We start from the raw sequence: 27,324 nt of genomic DNA, 5'->3' as shown, positions 1-27,324 counted from the left end.
CTCCATTCCCCATTCCCAGCCCCATTCCCAGCTCCATTCCCCATTCCCAGCTCCATTCCCCATTCCCAGCTCCATTCCCAGCTCCATTCCCCATTCCCCATTCCCAGCTCCATTCCCAGCCCCATTCCCAGCTCCATTCCCAGCTCCATTCCCCATTCCCCATTCCCAGCTCCATTTCCCATTCCCAGCTCCATTCCCAGCCCCATTCCCAGCTCCATTCCCACCTCCATTCCCTATTCCCAGCTCCATTCCTCATTCCCAGCTCCATTCCCAGCCCCATTCCCAGCCCCATTCCCAGCTCCATTCCCACCTCCATTCCCTATTCCCAGCTCCATTCCTCATTCCCAGCTCCATTCCCAGCTCCATTCCCCATTCCCAGCTCCATTCCCCATTCCCAGCTCCATTCCCAGCCCCATTCCCAGCTCCATTCCCAGCTCCATTCTCCATTCCCAGCTCCATTCCCCATTCCCAGCTCCATTCCCCATTCCCAGCTCCATTCCCAGCTCCATTCCTCTTTCCCAGCTCCATTCCCCATTCCCCATTCCCAGCTCCATTCCCCATTCCCAGCCCCATTCCCCATTCCCAGCTCCATTCCCCATTCCCAGCTCCATTCCCATTCCCCATTCCCATTCCCCATTCCCAGCCCCATTCCCCATTCCCAGCTCCATTCCCATTCCCCATTCCCAGCTCCATTCCCCATTCCCAGCCCCATTCCCGGCTCCATTCTCCATTCCCAGCTCCATTCCCCATTCCCAGCTCCATTCCCAGCTCCATTCCTCATTCCCAGCTCCATTCTCCATTCCCAGCTCCATTCCCAGCTCCATTCCCAGCTCCATTCTCCATTCCCAGCTCCATTCCCAGCTCCATTCCTCATTCCCAGCTCCATTCCCAGCCCCATTCCCGGCTCCATTCCCCATTCCCAGCCCCATTCCCAGCTCCATTCCCCATTCCCAGTCCCATTCCCAGCCCCATTCCCCATTCCCAGCTCCATTCCCGGCTCCATTCTCCATTCCCAGCTCCATTCCCCATTCCCAGCTCCATTCCCAGCTTCATTCCCAGCCCCATTCCCAGCCCCATTCCCCATTCCCAGCTCCATTCCCGGCTCCATTCCCCATTCCCAGCTCCATTCCCAGCTCCATTCCCAGCTCCATTCCCCATTCCCAGCTCCATTCCCAGCTCCATTCCCAGCTCCATTCCCAGCTCCATTCCCCATTCCCAGCTCCATTCTCCATTCCCAGCTCCATTCCTCATTCCCAGCTCCATTCCCCATTCCCAGCTCCATTCCCAGCTCCATTCCCGGCTCCATTCTCCATTCCCAGCTCCATTCTCCATTCCCAGCTCCATTCCTCATTCCCGGCTCCATTCCCCATTCCCAGCTCCATTCCCAGCTCCATTCCCAGCTCCATTCCCCATTCCCCATTCCCAGCCCCATCCCCACCTCCATTCTCCATTCCCAGCTCCCAGCTCCATTCCCAGCTCCATTCCCAGCCCCATTCCCCATTCCCAGCTCCATTCCCAGCCCCATTCCCAGCCCCATTCCCAGCCCCATTCCCCATTCCCAGCTCCATTCCCCATTCCCCATTCCCAGCTCCATTCCTGGCTCCATTCCCCATTCCCAGCTCCATTCCCAGCTCCATTCCCAGCTCCATTCCCCATTCCCCATTCCCAGCTCCATTCCCAGCCCCATTCCCCATTCCCAGCTCCATTCCCAGCTCCATTCCCGGCTCCATTCCCCATTCCCAGCTCCATTCCTCATTCCCAGCTCCATTCTCCATTCCCAGCCCCATTCCCAGCTCCATTCCCAGCTCCATTCCCCATTCCCAGCTCCATTCCCCATTCCCAGCTCCATTCCTCATTCCCAGCTCCATTCCCAGCCCCATTCCCAGCCCCATTCCCAGCTCCATTCCCAGCTCCATTCCCCATTCCCAGCTCCATTCCCCATTCCCAGCTCCATTCCCAGCCCCATTCCCAGCCCCATTCCCAGCTCCATTCCCAGCCCCATTCCCAGCCCCATTCCCGGCTCCATTCCCCATTCCCCGCTCCATTCCCAGCTCCATTCCTCATTCCCAGTTCCATTCCCAGCTCCATTCCCAGCCCCATTCCCAGCTCCATTCCCAGCTCCATTCCCCATTCCCAGCTCCATTCTCCATTCCCAGCTCCATTCCCAGCTCCATTTCCCCATTCCCAGCCCCATTCCCAGCTCCATTCTCCATTCCCAGCCCCATTCCCAGCCCCATTCCCAGCTCCATTCCCCATTCCCAGCTCCATTCCCCATTCCCAGCTCCATTCCCCATTCCCCATCCCCATTCCCCATTCCCACCTCCATTCCCCATTCCCAGCTCCATTCCCCATCCCCACCCCCATTCCCCATTCCCCATTCCCAGCTCCATTCTCCATCCCCATCCCCATTCCCCATCCCCGCCTCCATTCCCCATTCCCGGCTCCGTTCCCGGTGCCATTCCCACCTTTCCCTCTTGCAGATGGCCACCACGGCAGCGATCCCTGGAGCTCGTCGAGCGGGATGAACCAGGCCGGCTACGGGGGAATGTTGGGCGGCTCCTCCCACCTGGGCCAGGCCGGCAGCTACTGCAGCCTGCACCCGCACGAGCGCCTGGTACGGAGCCGCATTCCCGGGAAACCCGCGATTCCCACTCCAAACTCTGCAATTCCCAGTCTGCATTCCCACTCCAAACTGTGCCATTACCACTCTGCATTCCCACCCCAAACTGTGCCATTCCCAGTTTGCATTCCCACCCCAAACTGTGCCATTCCCAGTTTGCATTCCCACCCCAAACTCTGCCATTCCCAGTTTGCATTCCCATCCCAAACTCTGCCATTCCCACTTTGCATTCCCATCCCAAACTGTGCCATTCCCAGTTTGCATTCCCATCCCAAACTGTGCCATTCCCAGTTTGCATTCCCACCCCAAACTGTGCCATTCCCAGTTTGCATTCCCACCCCAAACTCTGCCATTCCCAGTTTGCCTCTGCATTCCCATCCCAAACTCTGCCATTCCCAGTTTGCATTCCCACCCCAAACTCTGCCATTCCCAGTTTGCATTCCCACCCCAAACTCTGCCATTCCCAGTTTGCATTCCCATCCCAAACTGTGCCATTCCCAGTTTGCATTCCCATCCCAAACTCTGCCATTCCCACTTTGCATTCCCACCCCAAAATGTGCCATTCCCAGTTTGCATTCCCACCCCAAACTCTGCCATTCCCAGTTTGCATTCCCATCCCAAACTCTGCCATTCCCAGTTTGCATTCCCATCCCAAACTCTGCCATTCCCAGTTTGCATTCCCATCCCAGACTGTGCCATTCCCAGTTTGCATTCCCACCCCAAACTCTGCCATTCCCAGTTTGCATTCCCATCCCAAACCGTGCCATTCCCAGTTTGCATTCCCATCCCAAACTCTGCCATTCCCAGTTTGCATTCCCACCCCAAACTCTGCCATTCCCAGTTTGCATTCCCATCCCAAACCGTGCCATTCCCAGTTTGCATTCCCATCCCAAACTCTGCCATTCCCAGTTTGCATTCCCACCCCAAACTCTGCCATTCCCAGTCTGCATTCCCACCCCAAACTGTGCCATTCCCAGTTTGCATTCCCACCCCAAACTGTGCCATTCCCAGTTTGCATTCCCATCCCAAACTCTGCCATTCCCAGTTTGCATTCCCATCCCAAACTGTGCCATTCCCAGTTTGCATTCCCACCCCAAACTCTGCCATTCCCAGTTTGCATTCCCACCCCAAACTGTGCCATTCCCAGTTTGCATTCCCATCCCAAACTCTGCCAGTCCCAGTTTCCCTCTGCATTCCCATCCCAAACTCTGCCATTCCCAGTTTGCATTCCCACCCACACTCTGCCATTCCCAGTTTGCATTCCCACCCCAAACTGTGCCATTCCCAGTTTGCATTCCCATCCCAAACTCTGCCATTCCCAGTTTGCATTCCCACCCCAAACTGTGCCATTCCCAGTTTGCATTCCCATCCCAAACTCTGCCATTCCCAGTTTGCATTCCCACCCCAAACTGTGCCATTCCCAGTTTGCAAACCCATCCCAAACTGTGCCATTCCCAGTTTGCATTCCCACCCCAAACTGTGCCATTCCCAGTTTGCATTCCCACCCCAAACTCTGCCATTCCCAGTTTGCATTCCCACCCCAAACTCTGCCATTCCCAGTTTGCATTCCCACCCCAAACTGTGCCATTCCCAGTTTGCAAACCCATCCCAAACTGTGCCATTCCCAGTTTGCATTCCCACCCCAAACTCTGCCATTCCCAGTTTGCATTCCCACCCCAAACTCTGCCATTCCCAGTTTGCATTCCCATCCCAAACTCTGCCATTCCCAGTTTGCATTCCCACCCCAAACTCTGCCATTCCCAGTTTGCATTCCCACCCCAAACTCTGCCATTCCCAGTTTGCATTCCCACCCCAAACTGTGCCATTCCCAGTTTGCATTCCCATCCCACACTGGCCATTCCCAGTTTGCATTCCCATCCCAAACTCTGCCATTCCCAGTTTGCATTCCCATCCCAAACTCTGCCATTCCCAGTTTGCATTCCCATCCCAAACTCTGCCATTCCCAGTTTGCATTCCCACCCCAAACTCTGCCATTCCCAGTTTGCATTCCCATCCCAAACTGTGCCATTCCCAGTTTGCATTCCCACCCCAAACTCTGCCATTCCCAGTTTGCATTCCCATCCCAAACTCTGCCATTCCCAGTTTGCATTCCCATCCCAAACTGTGCCATTCCCAGTTTGCATTCCCATCCCAAACTGTGCCATTCCCAGTTTGCATTCCCACCCAAACTCTGCCATTCCCACTTTGCATTCCCACCCCAAACTGTGCCATTCCCAGTTTGCATTCCCATCCCAAACTCTGCCATTCCCAGTTTGCATTCCCACCCCAAACTGTGCCATTCCCAGTTTGCATTCCCATCCCAAACTGTGCCATTCCCAGTTTGCATTCCCATCCCAAACTGTGCCATTCCCAGTTTGCATTCCCACCCCAAACTGTGCCATTCCCAGTTTGCATTCCCACCCCAAACTCTTCCATTCCCACTTTGCATTCCCATCCCAAACTCTGCCATTCCCAGTTTGCATTCCCACCCCAAACTCTGCCATTCCCAGTTTGCATTCCCACCCCAAACTCTGCCATTCCCAGTTTGCATTCCCATCCCAAACTCTGCCATTCCCAGTTTGCATTCCCACCCCAAACTCTGCCATTCCCAGTTTGCATTCCCATCCCAAACTGTGCCATTCCCAGTTTGCATTCCCATCCCAAACTGTGCCATTCCCAGTTTGCATTCCCATCCCAAACTGTGCCATTCCCAGTTTGCATTCCCATCCCAAACTCTGCCATTCCCAGTTTGCATTCCCACTCCAAACTGTGCCATTCCCAGTTTGCATTCCCATCCCAAACTCTGCCATTCCCAGTTTGCATTCCCATCCCAAACTGTGCCATTCCCAGTTTGCATTCCCACCCCAAACTCTGCCATTCCCAGTTTGCATTCCCATCCCAAACTGTGCCATTCCCACTTTGCATTCCCATCCCAAACTCTGCCATTCCCAGTTTGCATTCCCATCCCAAACTCTGCCATTCCCACTCAGCATTCCCACCCCAAACTCTGCCATTCCCAGTTTGCATTCCCACCCCAAACTCTGCCATTCCCAGTTTGCATTCCCACCCCAAACTCTGCCATTCCCACTCTGCATTCCCACCCCAAACTCTGCCATTCCCAGTTTGCATTCCCATCCCAAACTCTGCCATTCCCAGTTTGCATTCCCACCCCAAACTCTGCCATTCCCACTTTGCATTCCCATCCCAAACTGTGCCATTCCCAGTTTGCATTCCCATCCCAAACTGTGCCATTCCCAGTTTGCATTCCCACCCCAAACTGTGCCATTCCCAGTTTGCATTCCCATCCCAAACTCTGCCATTCCCAGTTTGCATTCCCATCCCAAACTGTGCCATTCCCAGTTTGCATTCCCACCCCAAACTGTGCCATTCCCAGTTTGCATTCCCATCCCAAACTGTGCCATTCCCAGTTTGCATTCCCACCCCAAACTGTGCCATTCCCACTTTGCATTCCCACCCCAAACTGTGCCATTCCCAGTTTGCATTCCCATCCCAAACTGTGCCATTCCCAGTTTGCATTCCCATCCCAAACTGTGCCATTCCCAGTTTGCATTCCCACCCCAAACTCTGCCATTCCCAGTTTGCATTCCCACCCCAAACTGTGCCATTCCCAGTTTGCATTCCCACCCCAAACTGTGCCATTCCCAGTTTGCATTCCCACCCAAACTCTGCCATTCCCAGTTTGCATTCCCACCCCAAACTCTGCCATTCCCAGTTTGCATTCCCACCCCAAACTCTGCCATTCCCAGTTTGCATTCCCATCCCAAACTGTGCCATTCCCAGTTTGCATTCCCACCCCAAACTCTGCCATTCCCACTTTGCATTCCCACCCCAAACTCTGCCATTCCCAGTTTGCATTCCCACCCAAACTGTGCCATTCCCAGTTTGCATTCCCACCCAAACTCTGCCATTCCCAGTTTGCATTCCCATCCCAAACTCTGCCATTCCCAGTTTGCATTCCCACTCCAAACTCTGCCATTCCCAGTTTGCATTCCCATGCCACACTGGCCATTCCCAGTTTGCATTCCCACCCCAAACTCTGCCATTCCCAGTTTGCATTCCCATCCCAAACTCTGCCATTCCCAGTTTGCATTCCCATCCCAAACTCTGCCATTCCCAGTTTGCATTCCCACCCCAAACTGTGCCATTCCCAGTTTGCATTCCCACCCCAAACTCTGCCATTCCCAGTTTGCATTCCCACTCCAAACTCTGCCATTCCCAGTTTGCATTCCCACCCCAAACTCTGCCATTCCCAGTTTGCATTCCCATCCCAAACTCTGCCATTCCCAGTTTGCATTCCCACTCCAAACTCTGCCATTCCCAGTTTGCATTCCCACCCCAAACTCTGCCATTCCCAGTTTGCATTCCCACCCCAAACTGTTCCATTCCCAGTTTGCATTCCCACTCCAAACTCTGCCATTCCCAGTTTGCATTCCCACCCCAAACTGTGCCATTCCCAGTTTGCATTCCCACCCCAAACTCTGCCATTCCCAGTTTGCATTCCCATCCCAAACTCTGCCATTCCCACTTTGCATTCCCATCCCAAACCGTGCCATTCCCAGTTTGCATTCCCATCCCAAACTGTTCCATTCCCAGTTTGCATTCCCATCCCAAACTCTGCCATTCCCAGTTTGCATTCCCATCCCAAACTCTGCCATTCCCAGTTTGCATTCCCATCCCAAACTCTGCCATTCCCAGTTTGCATTCCCACTCCAAACTCTGCCATTCCCAGTTTGCATTCCCACCCCAAACTGTGCCATTCCCAGTTTGCATTCCCACCCCAAACTGTGCCATTCCCACTTTGCATTCCCACTCCAAACTCTGCCATTCCCAGTTTGCATTCCCATCCCAAACTCTGCCATTCCCAGTTTGCATTCCCACCCCGAACTCTGCCATTCCCAGTTTGCATTCCCACCCCAAACTCTGCCATTCCCAGTTTGCATTCCCATCCCAAACTCTGCCATTCCCAGTTTGCATTCCCATCCCAAACTCTGCCATTCCCACTTTGCATTCCCATCCCAAACCGTGCCATTCCCAGTTTGTATTCCCACCCCAAACTCTGCCATTCCCAGTTTGCATTCCCATCCCAAACTCTGCCATTCCCAGTTTGCATTCCCATCCCAAACTCTGCCATTCCCACTTTGCATTCCCATCCCAAACTCTGCCATTCCCACTTTGCATTCCCACCCCACACTGTGCCATTCCCAGTTTGCATTCCCATCCCAAACTCTGCCATTCCCAGTTTGCATTCCCATCCCAAACTCTGCCATTCCCAGTTTGCATTCCCACCCCAAACTGTGCCATTCCCAGTTTGCATTCCCATCCCAAACCGTGCCATTCCCAGTTTGCATTCCCATCCCAAACTCTGCCATTCCCAGTTTGCATTCCCATCCCAAACTCTGCCATTCCCAGTTTGCATTCCCATCCCAAACTCTGCCATTCCCAGTTTGCATTCCCACCCCAAACTCTGCCATTCCCAGTTTGCATTCCCACCCCAAACTGTGCCATTCCCAGTTTGCATTCCCATCCCAAACTCTGCCATTCCCAGTTTGCATTCCCATCCCAAACTGTGCCATTCCCAGTTTGCATTCCCATCCCAAACTGTGCCATTCCCAGTTTGCATTCCCACCCCAAACTCTGCCATTCCCAGTTTGCATTCCCACCCCAAACTGTGCCATTCCCAGTTTGCATTCCCACCCCAAACTCTGCCATTCCCAGTTTGCATTCCCACCCCAAACTCTGCCATTCCCAGTTTGCATTCCCACTCCAAACTCTGCCATTCCCAGTTTGCATTCCCATCCCAAACTCTGCCATTCCCAGTTTGCATTCCCACCCCAAACTGTGCCATTCCCAGTTTGCATTCCCACCCCAAACTCTGCCATTCCCAGTTTGCATTCCCACTCCAAACTGTGCCATTCCCAGTTTGCATTCCCATCCCAAACTCTGCCATTCCCAGTTTGCATTCCCACTCCAAACTGTGCCATTCCCAGTTTGCATTCCCATCCCACACTGTGCCATTCCCAGTTTGCATTCCCATCCCAAACTCTGCCATTCCCAGTTTGCATTCCCATCCCACACTGAGCCATTCCCAGTTTGCATTCCCATCCCAAACTCTGCCATTCCCAGTTTGCATTCCCACCCCAAACTGTGCCATTCCCAGTTTGCATTCCCATCCCAAACTCTGCCATTCCCAGTTTGCATTCCCATCCCAAACTCTGCCATTCCCAGTTTGCATTCCCACCCCAAACTCTGCCATTCCCAGTTTGCATTCCCACCCCAAACTCTGCCATTCCCAGTTTGCATTCCCACCCCAAACTCTGCCATTCCCAGTTTGCATTCCCATCCCAAACTCTGCCATTCCCAGTTTGCATTCCCACCCCAAACTCTGCCATTCCCAGTTTGCATTCCCACCCCAAACTCTGCCATTCCCAGTTTGCATTCCCATCCCAAACTGTGCCATTCCCAGTTTGCATTCCCATCCCAAACTGTGCCATTCCCAGTTTGCATTCCCATCCCAAACTCTGCCATTCCCAGTTTGCATTCCCATCCCAAACTCTGCCATTCCCAGTTTGCATTCCCACCCAAACTCTGCCATTCCCAGTTTGCATTCCCATCCCAAACTCTGCCATTCCCAGTTTGCATTCCCATCCCAAACTGTGCCATTCCCAGTTTGCATTCCCATCCCAAACTCTGCCATTCCCAGTTTGCATTCCCATCCCAAACTGTGCCATTCCCAGTTTGCATTCCCATCCCACACTCTGCCATTCCCAGTTTGCATTCCCACCCCAAACTGTTCCATTCCCAGTTTGCATTCCCATCCCAAACTGCGCCATTCCCAGTTTGCATTCCCACCCACACTGTGCCATTCCCAGTTTGCATTCCCATCCCAAACTCTGCCATTCCCAGTTTGCATTCCCACCCCAAACTCTGCCATTCCCAGTTTGCATTCCCATCCCAAACTGTGCCATTCCCAGTTTGCATTCCCATCCCAAACTCTGCCATTCCCAGTTTGCATTCCCATCCCAAACTCTGCCATTCCCAGTTTGCATTCCCATCCCAAACTCTGCCATTCCCAGTTTGCATTCCCATCCCAAACTGTGCCATTCCCAGTTTGCATTCCCATCCCAAACTCTGCCATTCCCAGTTTGCATTCCCACTCCAAACTGTGCCATTCCCAGTTTGCATTCCCACCCCAAACTCTGCCATTCCCAGTTTGCATTCCCATCCCAAACTGTGCCATTCCCAGTTTGCATTCCCACCCCAAACTGTTCCATTCCCAGTTTGCATTCCCACCCCAAACTGTGCCATTCCCAGTTTGCATTCCCATCCCAAACTCTGCCATTCCCAGTTTGCATTCACATCCCACACTCTGCCATTCCCAGTTTGCATTCCCATCCCAAACTCTGCCATTCCCAGTTTGCATTCCCACCCCAAACTCTGCCATTCCCACTTTGCATTCCCATCCCAAACCGTGCCATTCCCACTTCCCTTCTGCATTCCCACCCCGGAGTGTGCCAGGACAGTTTGGAATCACCCGGGCAGCAGAATGCGATCCCTGAAATCCCTCCCGGCGAGCGCGGCGGCGCCTTTCCCTCCTCTCCGCGCGCCGCCATTCCCGCTTTTCCCGCTTTTCCAGAGCTACCCATCCCACTCCTCGGCCGACATCAACTCCAGCCTCCCGCCGATGTCCACGTTCCACCGCAGCGGCACGAACCACTACAGCGCCTCGTCGTGCACGCCGCCCGCCAATGGCACCGACTCCATCCTGGGTGAGCATTCCCGGCCCTCCGGAAAACCGGGATTGGCCCCAAAGCGCCTCCGAGCCCGGCATATTCTGGGAATGTTTCCATCTGGGAATGGAGGGATTCGATTCCAGCTCGTGGCTCTCCCAGCCCTGCTGGCACAAAAGGGTTGGAAAGGGATGAGCCCGTTCCTAATTCCCATTCCTGCTCGGCTTTTCCAAGCGGGAATATCAGGGATATCCCTTCATTCCCTGAGGGAAGCTCTGTGTCATTCCCCATGCTCTTCCTCCAGGGAATTCCCCAATTTCCTTCCCTGCTTTCCCCCATCCCTGGAAGTGTCCAAAGCCGCCTTGGACCGGCGGAAAAATGAGACGATCCCGACATTCCCAAAGCTCTCGGTGCTCGGCTGAAGCTGCGGGAAGCACAAAACCCCGGATCCAAAGAAAGGATCCGAGGGCGGCTTTTCCCTGCGGAATAACCCCGGAGGAGCTGGAGAATTCCGCGGGAATTCTGAGCGGGAATTCTGTGTTTCGCAGCCAACAGAGGAAGCGGAGCCGCAGGCAGCTCGCAGACCGGCGACGCGCTGGGAAAAGCCCTCGCCTCTGTAAGGAAACCCTTTGGAATTCCCGTTTGCACCCTTCGGAATCGGAGTTGGAGTCCCCTGGGGGCGGCTGGAGTTGGCCAAGACGAGCAGCGGATCCAAGGGAATAGGGACGATCCGGGCCAAGGGGGTTGGGACAGCCTAGCAATGGGAAGAGGGAAGGCTCGGCCCCCCTTCCCACGGGAGAGGGAGGCCGGCCCGCAGCCACAGGATTCCTTCGGAATTTCCTGGCAGCTCCCCGTGGTTAAAGGCAGCCGTTCCCGCCTCGGGCCGGGATAACGGGAGCCGGAGTAGCCCCAGGCCAGCCGGGATCTTCCCGACCCGCTCCCCTTATCCCGGCCGGCAGCGCTGCCCTTGGAGCCGGGAGCATTCGGGTATTTTCTGGGCACAGTGGGTTCCTCTGAGTTCTCATGACGCCGGTTCATGCGAGGAAGTCGAGCCACTACGAACGTGTCCCGGGCGATCCCTGGGATCATGCCAATCCCGGGAATCCCTTCCCAAGGGAAGGCGTGCAGCTTCCTGCATCTCCTTAACGAGACCCATCTCGGCACGAAGCCTTTCGGAGCTCGGAATTCCGGGGGCTCCGTCGGAACCGGGAGGCTTTTCGCGCCTGGCCTGCTCTCGTTTGAAATGTCGGGAATGCATAAGAATTCCAAGGTCTTTTTTTTTTTGGCATCGGGATGTGTCGGCTTTAGATTAATTGTGATTCATCTTTTGAAGATCTATTCTCCAGATCACACCAACAACAGCTTTTCATCAAATCCTTCAACTCCTGTCGGTTCTCCCCCTTCTCTCTCAGGTATTGTTCCATTCTCTTTTACTGAAGTTTTTCCTAAGTGCTTGCTGGTGGTGTGGTGTTTTTTTTTTTTGGGAAGAGATGCCGGGATGAGGTCCCACATGGCAGCCGCGCATCCCGAATCCCCTCAGCGGAGAGAACTTCCCGAAAGTTCCCGTGCTCGATCCGTCCTTCCCTCATGCCGGGGAGTCGGGATTGCCCGCGGCTCCACGGTTCCGAGCTGAATGCAGGGAATTTGGAGAGCGGCGAGGATTTTTATAGGATCAGGGTGGCCCAGGAATCCTGCATTGACCTTTAAAGGTCCCTTCCAAGCCCAAACACTCCAGGATTGCAGGATTTGGGGGATTTTTCTTGCCAGCATTTGTAGGTTTTCCCCAAACCCGCTCGACTCGGGATCGTCCCAAGGGAACAAATCCCGAGGGAACAAGCCAGGCCCTTGGGATATTCCCTGCAGTTAGAATTCCCGATTTTGAATCCGTGAGGGTTCAGCTGCTCCTTCCAGGCAGCTCATCCCACCCCTCTGGAAAATCCCTCTCCTCGAGGCCAAGCGTGGATCCCACCATTGCAGAATCCCGCTGTTTGAACTCCCCGGGCAGGGAAAGCTGGGATCCATCCCGGGAATCCCAGCAGGATCCCATGGGGACGAGCCCCTCCGGGAATGGCGCAGGACGATCCGGGAGAATCCCGCATCCGCCTCCATCCCGCAGAGCCGGCAGGTGGCACAGGGAGCTCCCAGAGCAGCTTCCCGCCCGGATTTTCCCTGATTATCCCAAACTTCAGGCCGCCCAGCCCCTCCTTGCTTTTCCTTGAGGCAGGGGGAGCAATTCCCTGAGAATTCGGGGATGAGGGCAGAAGGCAGCGCCGGCAGCCCGGCAAAGGAGCGGATCTCGGCAAGAGCTGGAAGTGTCAAGCGCTGACCTTTAAAGGTCCCTTCCAAGCCCAAACATTCCAGGATTCCCAGGATTTCGGGATTTTCGCCTTTATTGCCAAGATGAGCAGGTTTTCCCCCAAAGCCGCCTCGTGCCTCCCGCTCATCCCAAACGCCCAGAGCGGGGATCAGAACGAGGCGGAGACGAAAGGATCGGCCGCGAGCTCCGGCCTAGCCTGGCTCCTTCCGTGTGGGAATGCCCGGAAGATCCCAAACAACGGCCTAGATATCCATGGAAGCATTGGGAAAAGCCCGGCTTAGCGCAGCCCGGCTTAGCCCGACCCTTGGGTGGCCTGCGGAAGTCGGCGAAAGCCGGAGGAGGGGATTTGCTGGGCCGAGTTCTAACGGTAATTCCGGTTTTACTTGTTAGCAGGAACAGCTGTTTGGTCTAGGAATGGAGGTCAAGCGTCATCATCTCCCAATTATGAAGGTCCCTTACACTCCTTGGTATGTCTTCATTAGCGCCGCGCTCGGCCGGCGGCTGTCATTAACGAAGCGCTCTTAACGACCCCCTCGGTTGCTCGGCCCTCGCCGGTGCCGCCTCGGAGCTCGCGGGCGAGGGAGCGCGGGGAGCAGGAGGGACGGGAAGGGGACGCTGTGGTGGATGCAGGACGGAGCGGGCTGAGGGAGGCCAGGGATCCTCCCGGAGCTGGGAGTGATCCCGGAGTGAGGGGAGTGGTGGTCAGGGATCCTCATGGAGCTGGGAGTGATCCCGGAGTGAGGGGAGTGGTGATCAGGGATCCCATGGAGCTGGGAGTGATCCTGGAGTGAGGGGAGTGGTGGTCAGGGATCCTCATGGAGCTGGGAGTGATCCCGGAGTGAGGGGAGTGGTGGTCAGGGATCCTCATGGAGCTGGGAGTGATCCCGGAGTGAGGGGAGTGGTGGTCAGGGATCCTCATGGAGCTGGGAGTGATCCTGGAGTGAGGGGAGTGGTGGTCAGGGATTCTCATGGAGCTGGGAGTGATCCCGGAGTGAGGGGAGTGGTGGTCAGGGATCCTCACGGAGCTGGGAGTGATCCCGGAGTGAGGGGTTGAGGATCAGGGATCCTCATGGAATGAGGGTCAGGGATCTCATGGAATGAGGAGATGAAGGTCAGGGATCCCATGGAATGAGGGTCAGGGATCCCATGGAATGAGGAGATGAAGGTCAGGGATCCCATGGAATGAGGAGATGAAGGTCAGGGATCCCATGGAATGAAGGTCAGGGATCTCATGGAATGAAGGTCAGGGATCCCATGGAATGAGGAGATGAAGGTCAGGGATCCTCATGGAATGAAGGTCAGGGATCTCATGGAATGAAGGTCAGGGATCTCATGGAATGAGGAGATGAAGGTCAGGGATCCCATGGAATGAAGGTCAGGGATCGCATGGAATGAGGGTCAGGGATCCTGGTGGAGCTGGGAGTGATCCCAGAGTGAGGGGAGTGAAGGTCAGGGATCCCATGGAATGAGGGTCAGGGATCCCATGGAATGAAGGTCAGGGATCCCATGGAATGAGGAGATGAAGGTCAGGGATCCCATGGAATGAAGGTCAGGGATCCCATGGAATGAAGGTCAGGGATCCCATGGAATGAGGAGATGAAGGTCAAGGATCTCATGGAATGAAGGTCAGGGATCCCATGGAATGAAGGTCAGGGATCCCATGGAATGAGGAGATGAAGGTCAGGGATCCCATGGAATGAAGGTCAGGGATCCCATGGAATGAGGAGATGAAGGTCAGGGATCCCATGGAATGAGGAGATGAAGGTCAGGGATCTCATGGAATGAAGGTCAGGAATCCCATGGAATGAAGGTCAGGGATCCCATGGAATGAGGAGATGAAGGTCAGGGATCTCATGGAATGAAGGTCAGGGATCCCATGGAATGAGGAGATGAAGGTCAGGGATCTCATGGAATGAAGGTCAGGGATCCCATGGAATGAAGGTCAGGGATCCCATGGAATGAAGGTCAGGGATCTCATGGAATGAGGAGATGAAGGTCAGGGATCCCATGGAATGAAGGTCAGGGATCCCATGGAATGAAGGTCAGGGATCCCATGGAATGAAGGTCAGGGATCCCATGGAATGAAGGTCAGGGATCCCATGGAATGAGGGGATGAAGGTCAAGGATCTCATGGAATGAAGGTCAGGGATCCCATGGAATGAGGAGATGAAGGTCAAGGATCTCATGGAATGAAGGTCAGGGATCCCATGGAATGAAGGTCAGGGATCCCATGGAATGAGGAGATGAAGGTCAGGGATCCCATGGAATGAGGAGATGAAGGTCAGGGATCTCATGGAATGAAGGTCAGGGATCCCATGGAATGAGGAGATGAAGGTCAGGGATCTCATGGAATGAAGGTCAGGGATCCCATGGAATGAAGGTCAGGGATCCCATGGAATGAGGAGATGAAGGTCAGGGATCCCATGGAATGAAGGTCAGGGATCTCATGGAATGAAGGTCAGGGATCCCATGGAATGAGGAGATGAAGGTCAGGGATCCTCATGGAATGAAGGTCAGGGATCCTCATGGAATGAGGAGATGAAGGTCAAGGATCTCATGGAATGAAGGTCAGGGATCCTCATGGAATGAGGAGATGAAGGTCAGGGATCTCATGGAATGAAGGTCAGGGATCCCATGGAATGAGGAGATGAAGGTCAAGGATCCCATGGAATGAAGGTCAGGGATCCCATGGAATGAGGAGATGAAGGTCAGGGATCTCATGGAATGAAGGTCAGGGATCCCACGGAATGAGGAGATGAAGGTCAGGGATCCCATGGAATGAGGAGATGAAGGTCAGGGATCTCATGGAATGAAGGTCAGGGATCCCATGGAATGAGGGTCAGGGATCCCATGGAATGAAGGTCAGGGATCCCATGGAATGAGGAGATGAAGGTCAGGGATCCCATGGAATGAAGGTCAGGGATCCCATGGAATGAAGGTCAGGGATCCCATGGAATGAGGAGATGAAGGTCAGGGATCCCATGGAATGAGGAGATGAAGGTCAGGGATCTCATGGAATGAGGGTCAGGGATCCCATGGAATGAAGGTCAGGGATCTCATGGAATGAGGAGATGAAGGTCAGGGATCTCATGGAATGAAGGTCAGGGATCCCATGGAATGAGGGTCAGGGATCCCATGGAATGAAGGTCAGGGATCCCATGGAATGAAGGTCAGGGATCTCATGGAATGAGGCGATGAAGGTCAGGGATCCCATGGAATGAAGGTCAGGGATCCCATGGAATGAGGAGATGAAGGTCAGGGATCCCATGGAATGAAGGTCAGGGATCCCATGGAATGAAGGTCAGGGATCCCATGGAATGAGGAGATGAAGGTCAGGGATCCCATGGAATGCGGGTCAGGGATCCCATGGAATGAGGAGATGAAGGTCAGGGATCTCATGGAATGAGGGTCAGGGATCCCATGGAATGAGGAGATGAAGGTCAGGGATCTCATGGAATGAGGGTCAGGGATCCCATGGAATGAAGGTCAGGGATCCCATGGAATGAAGGTCAGGGATCTCCTGGTGGAGCAGGAAGCCCATGGCTCCTCTCCCATGGAATGCTGGAGGTGATGTCCTCTCCGCCGGGAATTCCGGTGGCCCGAGCGTCCCTGGCTGGGATGTGGGTGGCATTCGGAGCCTCCGGTGTCCTGGGTGGCCTCCTGGCCACCTCGTGGGCTCAGCGGGAAGAGTCGGGAATTTGCCAGAATTCGGGATCAGCCGGGACTGCTCTTCCCGCCCCAGCAGGGAGATCCTAATCCCGATGGATCCCAGAGATCTCCAGCCTTTCCCACCCACATCCTGATGGTTCTCCATCCCTTGGGAATGCTCCTGTGAAGATCCCAGGTTCTCCATTCCCTGGGAATGGTCCTGTGGAGATCCCAGGTTCTCCATTCCCTGGGAATGGTGCTGTGGAGGTTCTCCAGGTTCTCCATCCCTTGGGAATGATCCTGTGGAGGTTCTCCATCCCTTGGGAATGGTGCTGTGGAGATCCCAGGATCCCCATTCCCTGGGAATGGTGCTGTGGAGGTTCTCCAGGTTCTGCATCCCTTGGGAATGGTCCTGTGGAGGTTCTCCAGGTTCTCCATCCCTTGGGAATGGTCCTGTGGAGATCCCAGGTTCTCCATTCCCTGGGAATGGTCCTGTGGAGGTTCTCCAGGTTCTCCATGCCTTGGGAATGATCCTGTGGAGATCCCAGGATCCCCATTCCCTGGGAATGGTGCTGTGGAGATCCCAGATTCTGCATCCCATGGGAATGATCCTGTGGAGATCCCAGGTTCTCCATCCCTTGGGAATGCTCCTGTGGAGGTTCTCCAGGTTCTCCATCCCTTGGGAATGGTGCTGTGGAGATCCCAGGTTCTCCATCCCTTGGGAATGGTCCTGGGGAGGTTCTCCCTGGGAATGGTCCTGTGGAGATCCCAGGATCCCCATTCCCTGGGAATGCTCCTGCTGAGGTTCTCCAGGTTCTCCATGCCTTGGGAATGGTGCTGTGGAGATCCCAGATTCTGCATCCCTTGGGAATGATCCTGTGGAGATCCCAGGTTCTCCATCCCTTGGGAATGCTCCTGTGGAGGTTCTCCAGGTTCTCCATCCCTTGGGAATGGTCTTGGGGAGATCCCAGGTTCTCCATCCCTTGGGAATGGTGCTGTGGAGATCCCAGGATCCACATTCCCTGGGAATGGTGCTGTGGAGATCCCAGGTTCTCCATCCCTTGGGAATGCTCCTGTGGAGGTTCTCCAGGTTCTCCATCCCTTGGGAATGGTCCTGTGGAGATCCCAGGTTCTCCATTCCCTGGGAATGGTGCTGTGGAGATCCCAGGTTCTGCATCCCTTGGGAATGGTCCTGTGGAGATCCCAGGTTCTCCATCCCTTGGGAATGGTCCTGGGGAGGTTCTCCCTGGGAATGGTCCTGTGGAGATCCCAGGTTCTCCATTCCCTGGGAATGGTGCTGTGGAGATCCCAGGATCCCCATTCCCTGGGAATGGTGCTGTGGAGGTTCTCCAGGTTCTCCATCCCTTGGGAATGGTCCTGTGGAGATCCCAGGTTCTCCATCCCTTGGGAATGCTCCTGGGGAGGTTCTCCCTAGGAATGATCCTGTGGAGATCCCAGGATCCCCATTCCCTGGGAATGCTCCTGTGGAGATCCCAGATTCTGCATCCCTTGGGAATGGTGCTGTGGAGATCCCAGGATCCCCATTCCCTGGGAATGGTGCTGTGGAGGTTCTCCAGGTTCTCCATCCCTTGGGAATGGTCCTGTGGAGGTTCTCCAGGTTCTCCATGCCTTGGGAATGATCCTGTGGAGATCCCAGGATCCGCATTCCCTGGGAATGGTGCTGTGGAGGTTCTCCAGGTTCTCCATTTCTTGGGAATGGTCCTGTGGAGATCCCAGGTTCTCCATCCCTTGGGAATGGTCCTGTGGAGGTTCTCCAGGTTCTCCATCCCTTGGGAATGGTGCTGTGGAGATCCCAGGTTCTCCATTCCCTGGGAATGGTGCTGTGGAGATCCCAGGTTCTCCATCCCTTGGGAATAGTCCTGTGGAGATCCCAGGTTCTCCATCCCTTGGGAATGGTGCTGTGGAGATCCCAGGATCCCCATTCCCTGGGAATGCTCCTGCTGAGGTTCTCCAGGTTCTCCATGCCTTGGGAATGGTCCTGTGGAGATCCCAGGATCCCCATTCCCTGGGAATGGTCCTGTGGAGATCCCAGGATCCCCATTCCCTGGGAATGGTGCTGTGGAGGTTCTCCAGGTTCTCCATCCCTTGGGAATGCTCCTGCTGAGGTTCCCCATCCCACGGGAATTCTCCCCGTAGGACCCCCGGCTGTGAGGGGCCGCGGGAGCCGCTGGCTCCTCTCCGTGTCCGTGCGATCCCGGGATCAGCTGGGGGGGGAGGGAGGACAAGGCCGCTCGGAGCCGATCCGCGACGGAAACTCGGATTTATTCCTCTCCTTCCGCTCCTTTTTTTGGTGTTCTTCGGGTTCTCGTTGGTTCCCGTTGCCGGCTTCGGAATGTCGGCTTCGGAATGCCGGCTTCAATCCCGCTCCCGTTCCGACCTCGCGCAAACTCTGCCGAGACCTCGAGGGCTCCGCTGGCCCGGCCCGATTTCCGTTCATGAGGAATCGTTGAACCTGTTCTGCCCATGAAAATCGAAGCTGCCCTCGTGTTCCCCGTCCCGAACCGTGGCCTTAGGGGGAGCAGAATTCCTTAAAAAAACGGGAGAGGGGAGGGCAGGGCAGGGAGGGGGAACGGAGGGAAAAATCCCCAGGGAAATGGAAGGATCCTAAAGGTCAAACCCTAAAGGTTCAGTCCCAAGGGTTCCATCCTGAGGGTTCAATCCCAAGGATTCCACCCCAAGGGTTCAATCCCAAGGATTCAATCCCAAGGATTCAATCCTGAGGGCTCAATCCCGAGGGTTCAATCCCGAGGATTCCATCCTGAGGGTTCAATCCCAAGGGTTCAATCCCAAGGATTGCACCCCGAGGGTTCAATCCTGAGGGTTCAATCCCGAGGGTTCAATCCCAAGGATTCAATCCCAAGGATTCAGTCCCGAGGGTTCAATCCCGAGGGTTCAATCCCAAGGATTCAATCCCGAGGTTCAATCCCGAGGGTTCAATCCCAAGGGTTCAATCCTGAGGGTTCAATCCCAAGGATTCAATCCCAAGGGTTCAATCCCGAGGATTCAATCCCAAGGATTCAATCCCGAGGGTTCAATCCCAAGGGTTCAATCCTGAGGATTCAATCCCAAGGATTCAACCCCGAGGGTTCAATCCTGAGGGTTCAATCCCAAGGGTTCAATCCCGAGGGTTCAATCCCATGGATTCAATCCCAAGGATTCAGTCCCGAGGGTTCAATCCCGAGGGTTCCACCCCGAGGGTTCAATCCCGAGGATTCAATCCCAAGGGTTCAATCCCAAGGGTTCAACCCCAAGGGTTCAATCCCAAGGATTCAATCCCAAGGATTCAATCCCAAGGATTCAATCCCAAGGATTCCATCCTGAGGGTTCAATCCCAAGGGTTCAATCCCGAGGATTCAATCCCAAGGATTCAATCCCGAGGTTCAATCCTGAGGGTTCAACCCCGCAGATTCAATCCCGAGGGTTCAATCCCACGGATTCAACCCCACGGATTCAACCCCACGGATTCAACCCCGAGCGTTCCGGCCGCCCCCGGAGCCCGCGGTGGGGCCGAGCGGGGCCTCCTTGCCCCGCCAGCCCGGCGCCGCCCTGACGCCGATGCCGCTTTTCCCTCCCGGCGCGCAGCAGAGCCGCATCGAGGACCGCCTGGAGCGCCTGGACGACGCCATCCACGTGCTGCGGAACCACGCGGTGGGGCCGGCGCCCGCCATGGCCGGCGCGCACGGGGACGTGCACGGGCTGCTGGGAGCCGCCCACAACGGCGCCATGGCCGGCCTGGCCTCGGGCTACGGCACCGGGCTGCTCTCGGCCAACCGGCATTCCCTGATGGTGAGCGGCCCGGCGGGGCACCGGGAACTGCGCCGGGAGGTGGGAGTGCGGTGGGAATGGGAGTGTGTCAGGGGGACAGGAAAATCCCAGTGGGATGGGGATGGGAATGGGAATGGGAGTGTGTCAGGGGGACAGGAAAATCCCAGTGGGATGGGAATGGGAATGGGAGTGTGTCAGTGGGACAGGAAAATCCCAGTGGGATGGGGATGGGAATGGGAGTGTGTCAGTGGGACAGGAAAATCCCAGTGGGATGGGGATGGGGATGGGAATGGGAGTGTCCCAGTGGGACAGGAAAATCCCAGTGGGATGGGGATGGGAATGGGAATGGGAGTGTGTCAGTGGGACAGGAAAATCCCAGTGGGAGCGGAAAATCCCAGTGGGAGCTGGAATGGGAATGGGATTGGGAGTGGGAATGGGAATATCCCAGTGAGAGCTGGAATGGGAATGGGATTGGGAATGGGAGTGTGCCAGTGGGACAGGAAAATCCCAGTGGGATGGGGATGGGAATGGGAATGGGAGTGTCCCAGTGGGACAGGAAAATCCCAGTGGGATGGGGATGGGGATGGGAATGGGAGTGTGTCAGTGGGACAGGAAAATCCCAGTGGGACAGGAGAATCCCAGTGGGATGGGGATGGGAATGGGATTGGGAGTGGGAATGGGAATATCTCAGTGAGAGCTGGAATGGGAATGGGATTGGGAATGGGAGTGTGCCAGTGGGACAGGAAAATCCCAGTGGGATGGGAATGGGAATGAGAGTGTGCCAGTGGGACAGGAAAATCCCAGTGGGATGGGAATGGGATTGGGAGTGTGTCAGTGGGACAGGAAAATCCCAGTGGGAGCGGAAAATCCCAGTGGGAGCTGGAATGGGAATGGGATTGGGAATGGGAGTGTGTCAGTGGGACAGGAAAATCCCAGTGGGAGCGGAAAATCCCAGTGGGAGCTGGAATGGGAATGGGAATGGGAGTGTGCAAGTGGGACAGGAAAATCCCAGTGGGATGGGAATGGGAATGGGAGTGTGTCAGTGGGACAGGAAAATCCCAGTGGGATGGGAATGGGAATGGGAGTGTGCAAGTGGGACAGGAAAATCCCAGTGGGAGCGGAAAATCCCAGTGGGAGCTGGAATGGGAATGGGATTGGGAGTGTGCCAGTGGGACAGGAAAATCCCAGTGGGATGGGGATGGGATTGGGAATATCCCAGTGAGAGCTGGAATGGGAATGGGATTGGGAATATCCCAGTGGGAGCTGCTCTGTGGGATGGGAATGGGATTGGGAGTGGGAGTGTGCCAGTGGGACAGGAAAATCCCAGTGGGAGCTGGAATGGGAATGGGAATGGGAATGGGAATATCCCAGTGAGAGCTGGAATGGGAATGGGAATGGGAATGGGAATATCCCAGTGAGAGCTGGAATGGGATTGGGAATGGCAATGGGAATATCCCAGTGGGAGCGGGAATGGGAATGGGAATGGGAATGGGAATATCCCAGTGAGAGCTGGAATGGGAATGGGAATGGGAATGGGAATGGGAATATCCCAGTGAGAGCTGGAATGGGAATGGGAATGGGAATGGGAATATCCCAGTGGGAGCTGGAATGGGATTGGGAATGGGAATATCCCAGTGAGAGCTGGAATGGGAATGGGATTGGGATTGGGATTGGGATTGGGATTAGGATTGGGATTAGGATTAGGATTGGAATTGGGATTGGGATTAGGATTGGGATTGGGATTAGGATTGGGATTAGGATTAGGATTAGGATTGGGATTGGGATTAGGATTGGGATTGGGATTGGGATTAGGATTAGGATTAGGATTAAGATTAGGATTAGGATTGAGATTGGGATTAGGATTGGGATTAGGATTAGGATTGAGATTGGGATTAGGATTGGGATTAGGATTGAGATTAGGATTAGGATTGGGATTAGGATTAGGATTGGGATTAGGATTAGGATTGGGATTAGGATTTCTCTTCCCGGCCCCCAAGGCAGCGGAATTCCTCCTTTTTGCTTTCCTTGATCCCACTGCATCCCGTTCCCGATCCTTTTACTGATCCCGTTGTTGGATTGGCTTCCCGTTCTTCCATGGATTCCGTTCCCTTCTGCTTCCATTCTGCCCTCGATCCCATTATTTCCTTCCTTTGCAATTCTTTTGGAATTTTTTATTTATTCCCATTTCTTTCCTTTGCAATTCTTTCTTGATCCCATTTTTTTTTCCTTTGGAATTTTTTATTTATTCCCATTTCCTTCCTTTGGAATTCTTTTCTGTCTCGTTCGATTCCACTTCCGTTCAATTTCACCGATTGATTTATTTCTTTTTAAATTGAAATTTAATTTAAATATATTATTTCTTGATTCCGTTCAATTTTCCTGATTTAATTCCATTTATTCCATTCCATTCCATTCCCTCCATTTTTTCTCTTCTCTTGATTGCAGTTCTTTTTATTAATTTAATTACATTTATTCTATTCTATTCCATTTATTCCATTCTTTTCTCTTCTGTTGATTCCATTTCTTTTTATTGATTTAATTCCCTTTCTTTCTGTTTATTCCAATCATTTCTATTCCATTGATTCCATTTAATTTCATTGATTTAATTCCCTTTCTTTCTGTTTATTCCAATCGTTTCAATCCATTGATTCCATTCAATTTTCCTGATTTCATTCCCTTTATTTCTGTTTATTCCAATTGTTTTATTCCACTGATTCCATTCAATTTTACTGATTTCATTCCCTTTATTTCTGTTTATTCCAATTGTTTTATTCCACTGATTCCATTCAATTTTACTGATTTAATTCCATTTATTTCATTCCGTTCCATTTATTCCATTTTTTCTCTTCTCTTGATTTCATTTCTTTTTATTGATTTAATTCCCTTTATTGCCATTGTTTCCAATCATTTCTATTGATTCCATTCAATTTTATCGATGTAATTCCATTTCATTCCTTCCGTTCCATTTATTCCATTTTTTTCTCTTCTATCGATTCCATTTTTTAATGGATTTAATTCCCTTCGTTCCATTCCCGTTCCGTTGATTCCCGGTTTTCCTCTGCTGCTGATTCCCATGATTTTGATGGATTTCATTCCTTTTTTTTCCTGCTCTTCCATTTCTTTCTCTTCTCTTGATTCCCTTTCTTTTCATGGATGTAATTCCCTTTATTTCCTTCCATTCTTCTCCATTTCTTCCAGTTTTTCTCTTCTCTTGATCCCGTTTCTTTTCACGGATTTCGTTTGAGTCCCTTCCTTTGGCTCCTCTCGATTCCATCCCGTCTCTCCCGAGTTTATTTTCAGTTCTTTCGTTTCCTCCCTTTCCCTTCCACTCATTTCTTTGATTCTTTTTATTCCATTTCTTCCATTTCTTCTATCATTTCTATTTCTTTTATTGATGCCCTTGAACTCTCTTGGCTTCTTTCTTTCTTTTCTTTCTTTCTTTCTTTCATTTCGTTTCATTTCTTTCCGTTTCTTCATTTCTTTCCTTTTCGTTTCTTTCGTTCTTCTCAGTTCATTTCTTCATTCGATTTCTTTCCTTTTCATTTCTTTCTTTCCTTTCTTCCCTTTTCATTTCTGTCATTCCCTTTCTTCTCTCCCATCCCCATCCCATCCCATCCCATGGATCCCATCCCATCCCATCCCACTGATCCCATTCAGTCTCATCCCTTTGATCCCATTGATCCCATTCAATCTCATCCCTTTGATCCCACTGATCCCATTCAATCTCATCCCTTTGATCCCATTGATCCCATTCAGTCTCATCCCTTTGATCCCATTGATCCCATTCAGTCTCATCCCTTTGATCCCACTGATTCCATTCAATCTCATCCCTTTGATCCCATTGATCCCATTCAGTCTCATCCCTTTGATCCCACTGATTCCATTCAATCTCATCCCTTTGATCCCATTGATTCCATTCAATCTCATCCCATTGATCCCATTGATTCCATTCAATCTCATCCCATTGATCCCATTGATTCCATTCAGTCTCATCCCATTGATCCCATTCAGTCTCACCCTTTGATCCCACTGATCCCATTCAATCTCATCCCTTTGATCCCATTGATCCCATTCAATCTCATCCCTTTGATCCCATTGGTTCCATTCAATCTCATCCCTTTGATCCCACTGATCCCATTCAATCTCATCCCTTTGATCCCATTGATCCCATTCAGTCTCATCCCTTTGATCCCACTGATCCCATTCAGTCTCATCCCTTTGATCCCATTGATCCCATTCAATCTCATCCCATTGATCCCATTGATCCCATTCAATCTCATCCCTTTGATCCCATTCAATCTCATCCCTTTGATCCCACTGATCCCATTCAGTCTCATCCCTTTGATCCCATTGATCCCATTCAATCTCATCCCTTTGATCCCATTGATCCCATTCAGTCTCATCCCTTTGATCCCATTGGTCCCATTCAGTCTCATCCCTTTGATCCCATTGATCCCATTCAGTCTCATCCCTTTGATCCCACTGATCCCATTCCATCTCATCCCTTTGATCCCATTGATCCCATTCAGTCTCATCCCTTTGATCCCATTGATCCCATTCCATCTCATCCCTTTGATCCCATTGATCCCATTCAGTCTCATCCCTTTGATCCCATTGATCCCATTCAGTCTCATCCCTTTGATCCCATTGGTCCCATTCAGTCTCATCCCTTTGATCCCATTGATCCCATTCAGTCTCATCCCTTTGATCCCACTGATCCCATTCCATCTCATCCCTTTGATCCCATTGATCCCATTCAGTCTCATCCCTTTGATCCCATTGATCCCATTCAGTCTCATCCCTTTGATCCCATTGGTCCCATTCAGTCTCATCCCTTTGATCCCATTGGTCCCATTCAGTCTCATCCCTTTGATCCCATTGATCCCATTCAGTCTCATCCCTTTGATCCCATTGATCCCATTCCATCTCATCCCTTTGATCCCATTGATCCCATTCAGTCTCATCCCTTTGATCCCATTGATCCCATTCAGTCTCATCCCTTTGATCCCATTGGTCCCATTCAGTCTCATCCCTTTGATCCCATTGATCCCATTCAGTCTCATCCCTTTGATCCCATTGATCCCATTCCATCTCATCCCTTTGATCCCATTGATCCCATTCAGTCTGATCCCATTGATCCCATTGATCCCATTCCATCTCATCCCTTTGATCCCATTGATCCCATTCAGTCTCATCCCTTTGATCCCATTGATCCCATTCCATCTCATCCCTTTGATCCCATTCAATCTCATCCCTTTGATCCCATTGATCCCATTCAATCTCATCCCTTTGATCCCATTGATCCCATTCAATCTCATCCCTTTGATCCCATTGATTCCATTCAGTCTCATCCCTTTGATCCCATTGATTCCATTCAATCTCATCCCTTTGATCCCATTGATCCCATTCAGTCTCATCCCTTTGATCCCATTGATCCCATTCAATCTCATCCCTTTGATCCCATTGATTCCATTCAATCTCATCCCTTTGATCCCACTGATTCCATTCAATCTCATCCCTTTGATCCCATTGATTCCATTCAATCTCATCCCATTGATCCCATTGATTCCATTCAATCTCATCCCATTGATCCCATTGATTCCATTCAGTCTCATCCCATTGATCCCATTCAGTCTCACCCTTTGATCCCACTGATCCCATTCAATCTCATCCCTTTGATCCCATTGATCCCATTCAATCTCATCCCTTTGATCCCATTGGTTCCATTCAATCTCATCCCTTTGATCCCACTGATCCCATTCAATCTCATCCCTTTGATCCCTTTGATCCCATTCAATCTCATCCCTTTGATCCCATTGATCCCATTCAATCTCATCCCTTTGATCCCATTCAGTCTCATCCCTTTGATCCCACTGATCCCATTCCATCTCATCCCTTTGATCCCATTGATCCCATTCAGTCTCATCCCTTTGATCCCATTGATCCCATTCCATCTCATCCCTTTGATCCCATTGATCCCATTCAATCTCATCCCTTTGATCCCATTGATCCCATTCAGTCTCATCCCTTTGATCCCATTGGTCCCATTCAGTCTCATCCCTTTGATCCCATTGATCCCATTCAGTCTCATCCCTTTGATCCCACTGATCCCATTCCATCTCATCCCTTTGATCCCATTGATCCCATTCAGTCTGATCCCATTGATCCCATTGATCCCATTCCATCTCATCCCTTTGATCCCATTGATCCCATTCAGTCTCATCCCTTTGATCCCATTGATCCCATTCCATCTCATCCCTTTGATCCCATTCAATCTCATCCCTTTGATCCCATTGATCCCATTCAATCTCATCCCTTTGATCCCATTGATCCCATTCAATCTCATCCCTTTGATCCCATTGATTCCATTCAGTCTCATCCCTTTGATCCCATTGATTCCATTCAATCTCATCCCTTTGATCCCATTGATCCCATTCAGTCTCATCCCTTTGATCCCATTGATCCCATTCAATCTCATCCCTTTGATCCCATTGATTCCATTCCATCTCATCCCTTTGATCCCATTGATTCCATTCAATCTCATCCCTTTGATCCCATTGATTCCATTCAATCTCATCCCATTGATCCCATTGATCCCATTCAATCTCATCCCATTGATCCCATTGATCCCATTCAATCTCATCCCTTTGATCCCACTGATCCCATTCAGTCTCATCCCATTGATCCCATTGATCCCATTCAATCTCATCCCTTTGATCCCATTGATCCCATTCAGTCTCATCCCATTGATCCCATTGATCCCATTCAGTCTCATCCCTTTGATCCCACTGATCCCATTCCATCTCATCCCTTTGATCCCATTGATCCCATTCAATCTCATCCCTTTGATCCCATTGATCCCATTCCATCTCATCCCTTTGATCCCATTCAATCTCATCCCTTTGATCCCATTGATTCCATTTTATTTGATCTCTTTGATCCCATTGATTCCATTTTATTTGATCTCTTTGATCCCATTGATTCCATTCATTCTGATCCCATTGATCCCATTCAATCTCATCCCTTTGATCCCATTGATCCCATTCAATCTCATCCCTTTGATCCCATTGATCCCATTCCATCTCATCCCTTTGATCCCACTGATTCCATCTCATTGGATTTAATTCTGTTTGATTTCTTTGATCCCACTGATTCCATCTCATTTTGATTTCTTGGATCCCTTTTATTTTATTTAATCAGATCTC

At 52.3% G+C, this 27,324-nt stretch overlaps 1 protein-coding gene across 14 annotated transcripts in view; it reads left to right on the top strand.

Annotated features, from left to right (window-relative positions):
* Positions 1 to 27,324, top strand: part of TCF4 (transcription factor 4) — a 166,562-nt gene that overhangs the window by 123,440 nt on the left and 15,798 nt on the right. For 11 of the 14 annotated variants that reach the window (XM_082302055.1, XM_082302049.1, XM_082302048.1 and 8 more), the window contains 6 exons: positions 2,481 to 2,614; positions 10,275 to 10,407; positions 10,917 to 10,984; positions 11,702 to 11,780; positions 13,076 to 13,152; positions 19,937 to 20,140. In XM_082302055.1, coding sequence (XP_082158181.1) covers positions 2,481 to 2,614; positions 10,275 to 10,407; positions 10,917 to 10,984; positions 11,702 to 11,780; positions 13,076 to 13,152; positions 19,937 to 20,140 — 695 coding nt within the window. The remainder of the gene's footprint in view (positions 1 to 2,480; positions 2,615 to 10,274; positions 10,408 to 10,916; positions 10,985 to 11,701; positions 11,781 to 13,075; positions 13,153 to 19,936; positions 20,141 to 27,324) is intronic. The other 3 variants (XM_082302053.1, XM_082302047.1, XM_082302046.1) reach the window with 3 other exon arrangements.

The sequence above is a fragment of the Coloeus monedula genome (genome assembly GCF_965178545.1).
Source record: "Coloeus monedula genome assembly, chromosome: Z".
Lineage (NCBI taxonomy): Eukaryota > Metazoa > Chordata > Aves > Passeriformes > Corvidae > Coloeus > Coloeus monedula.
Note: the sequence above shows the minus strand (reverse complement) of the source record. Positions and strands in the feature narration are given on the sequence as shown.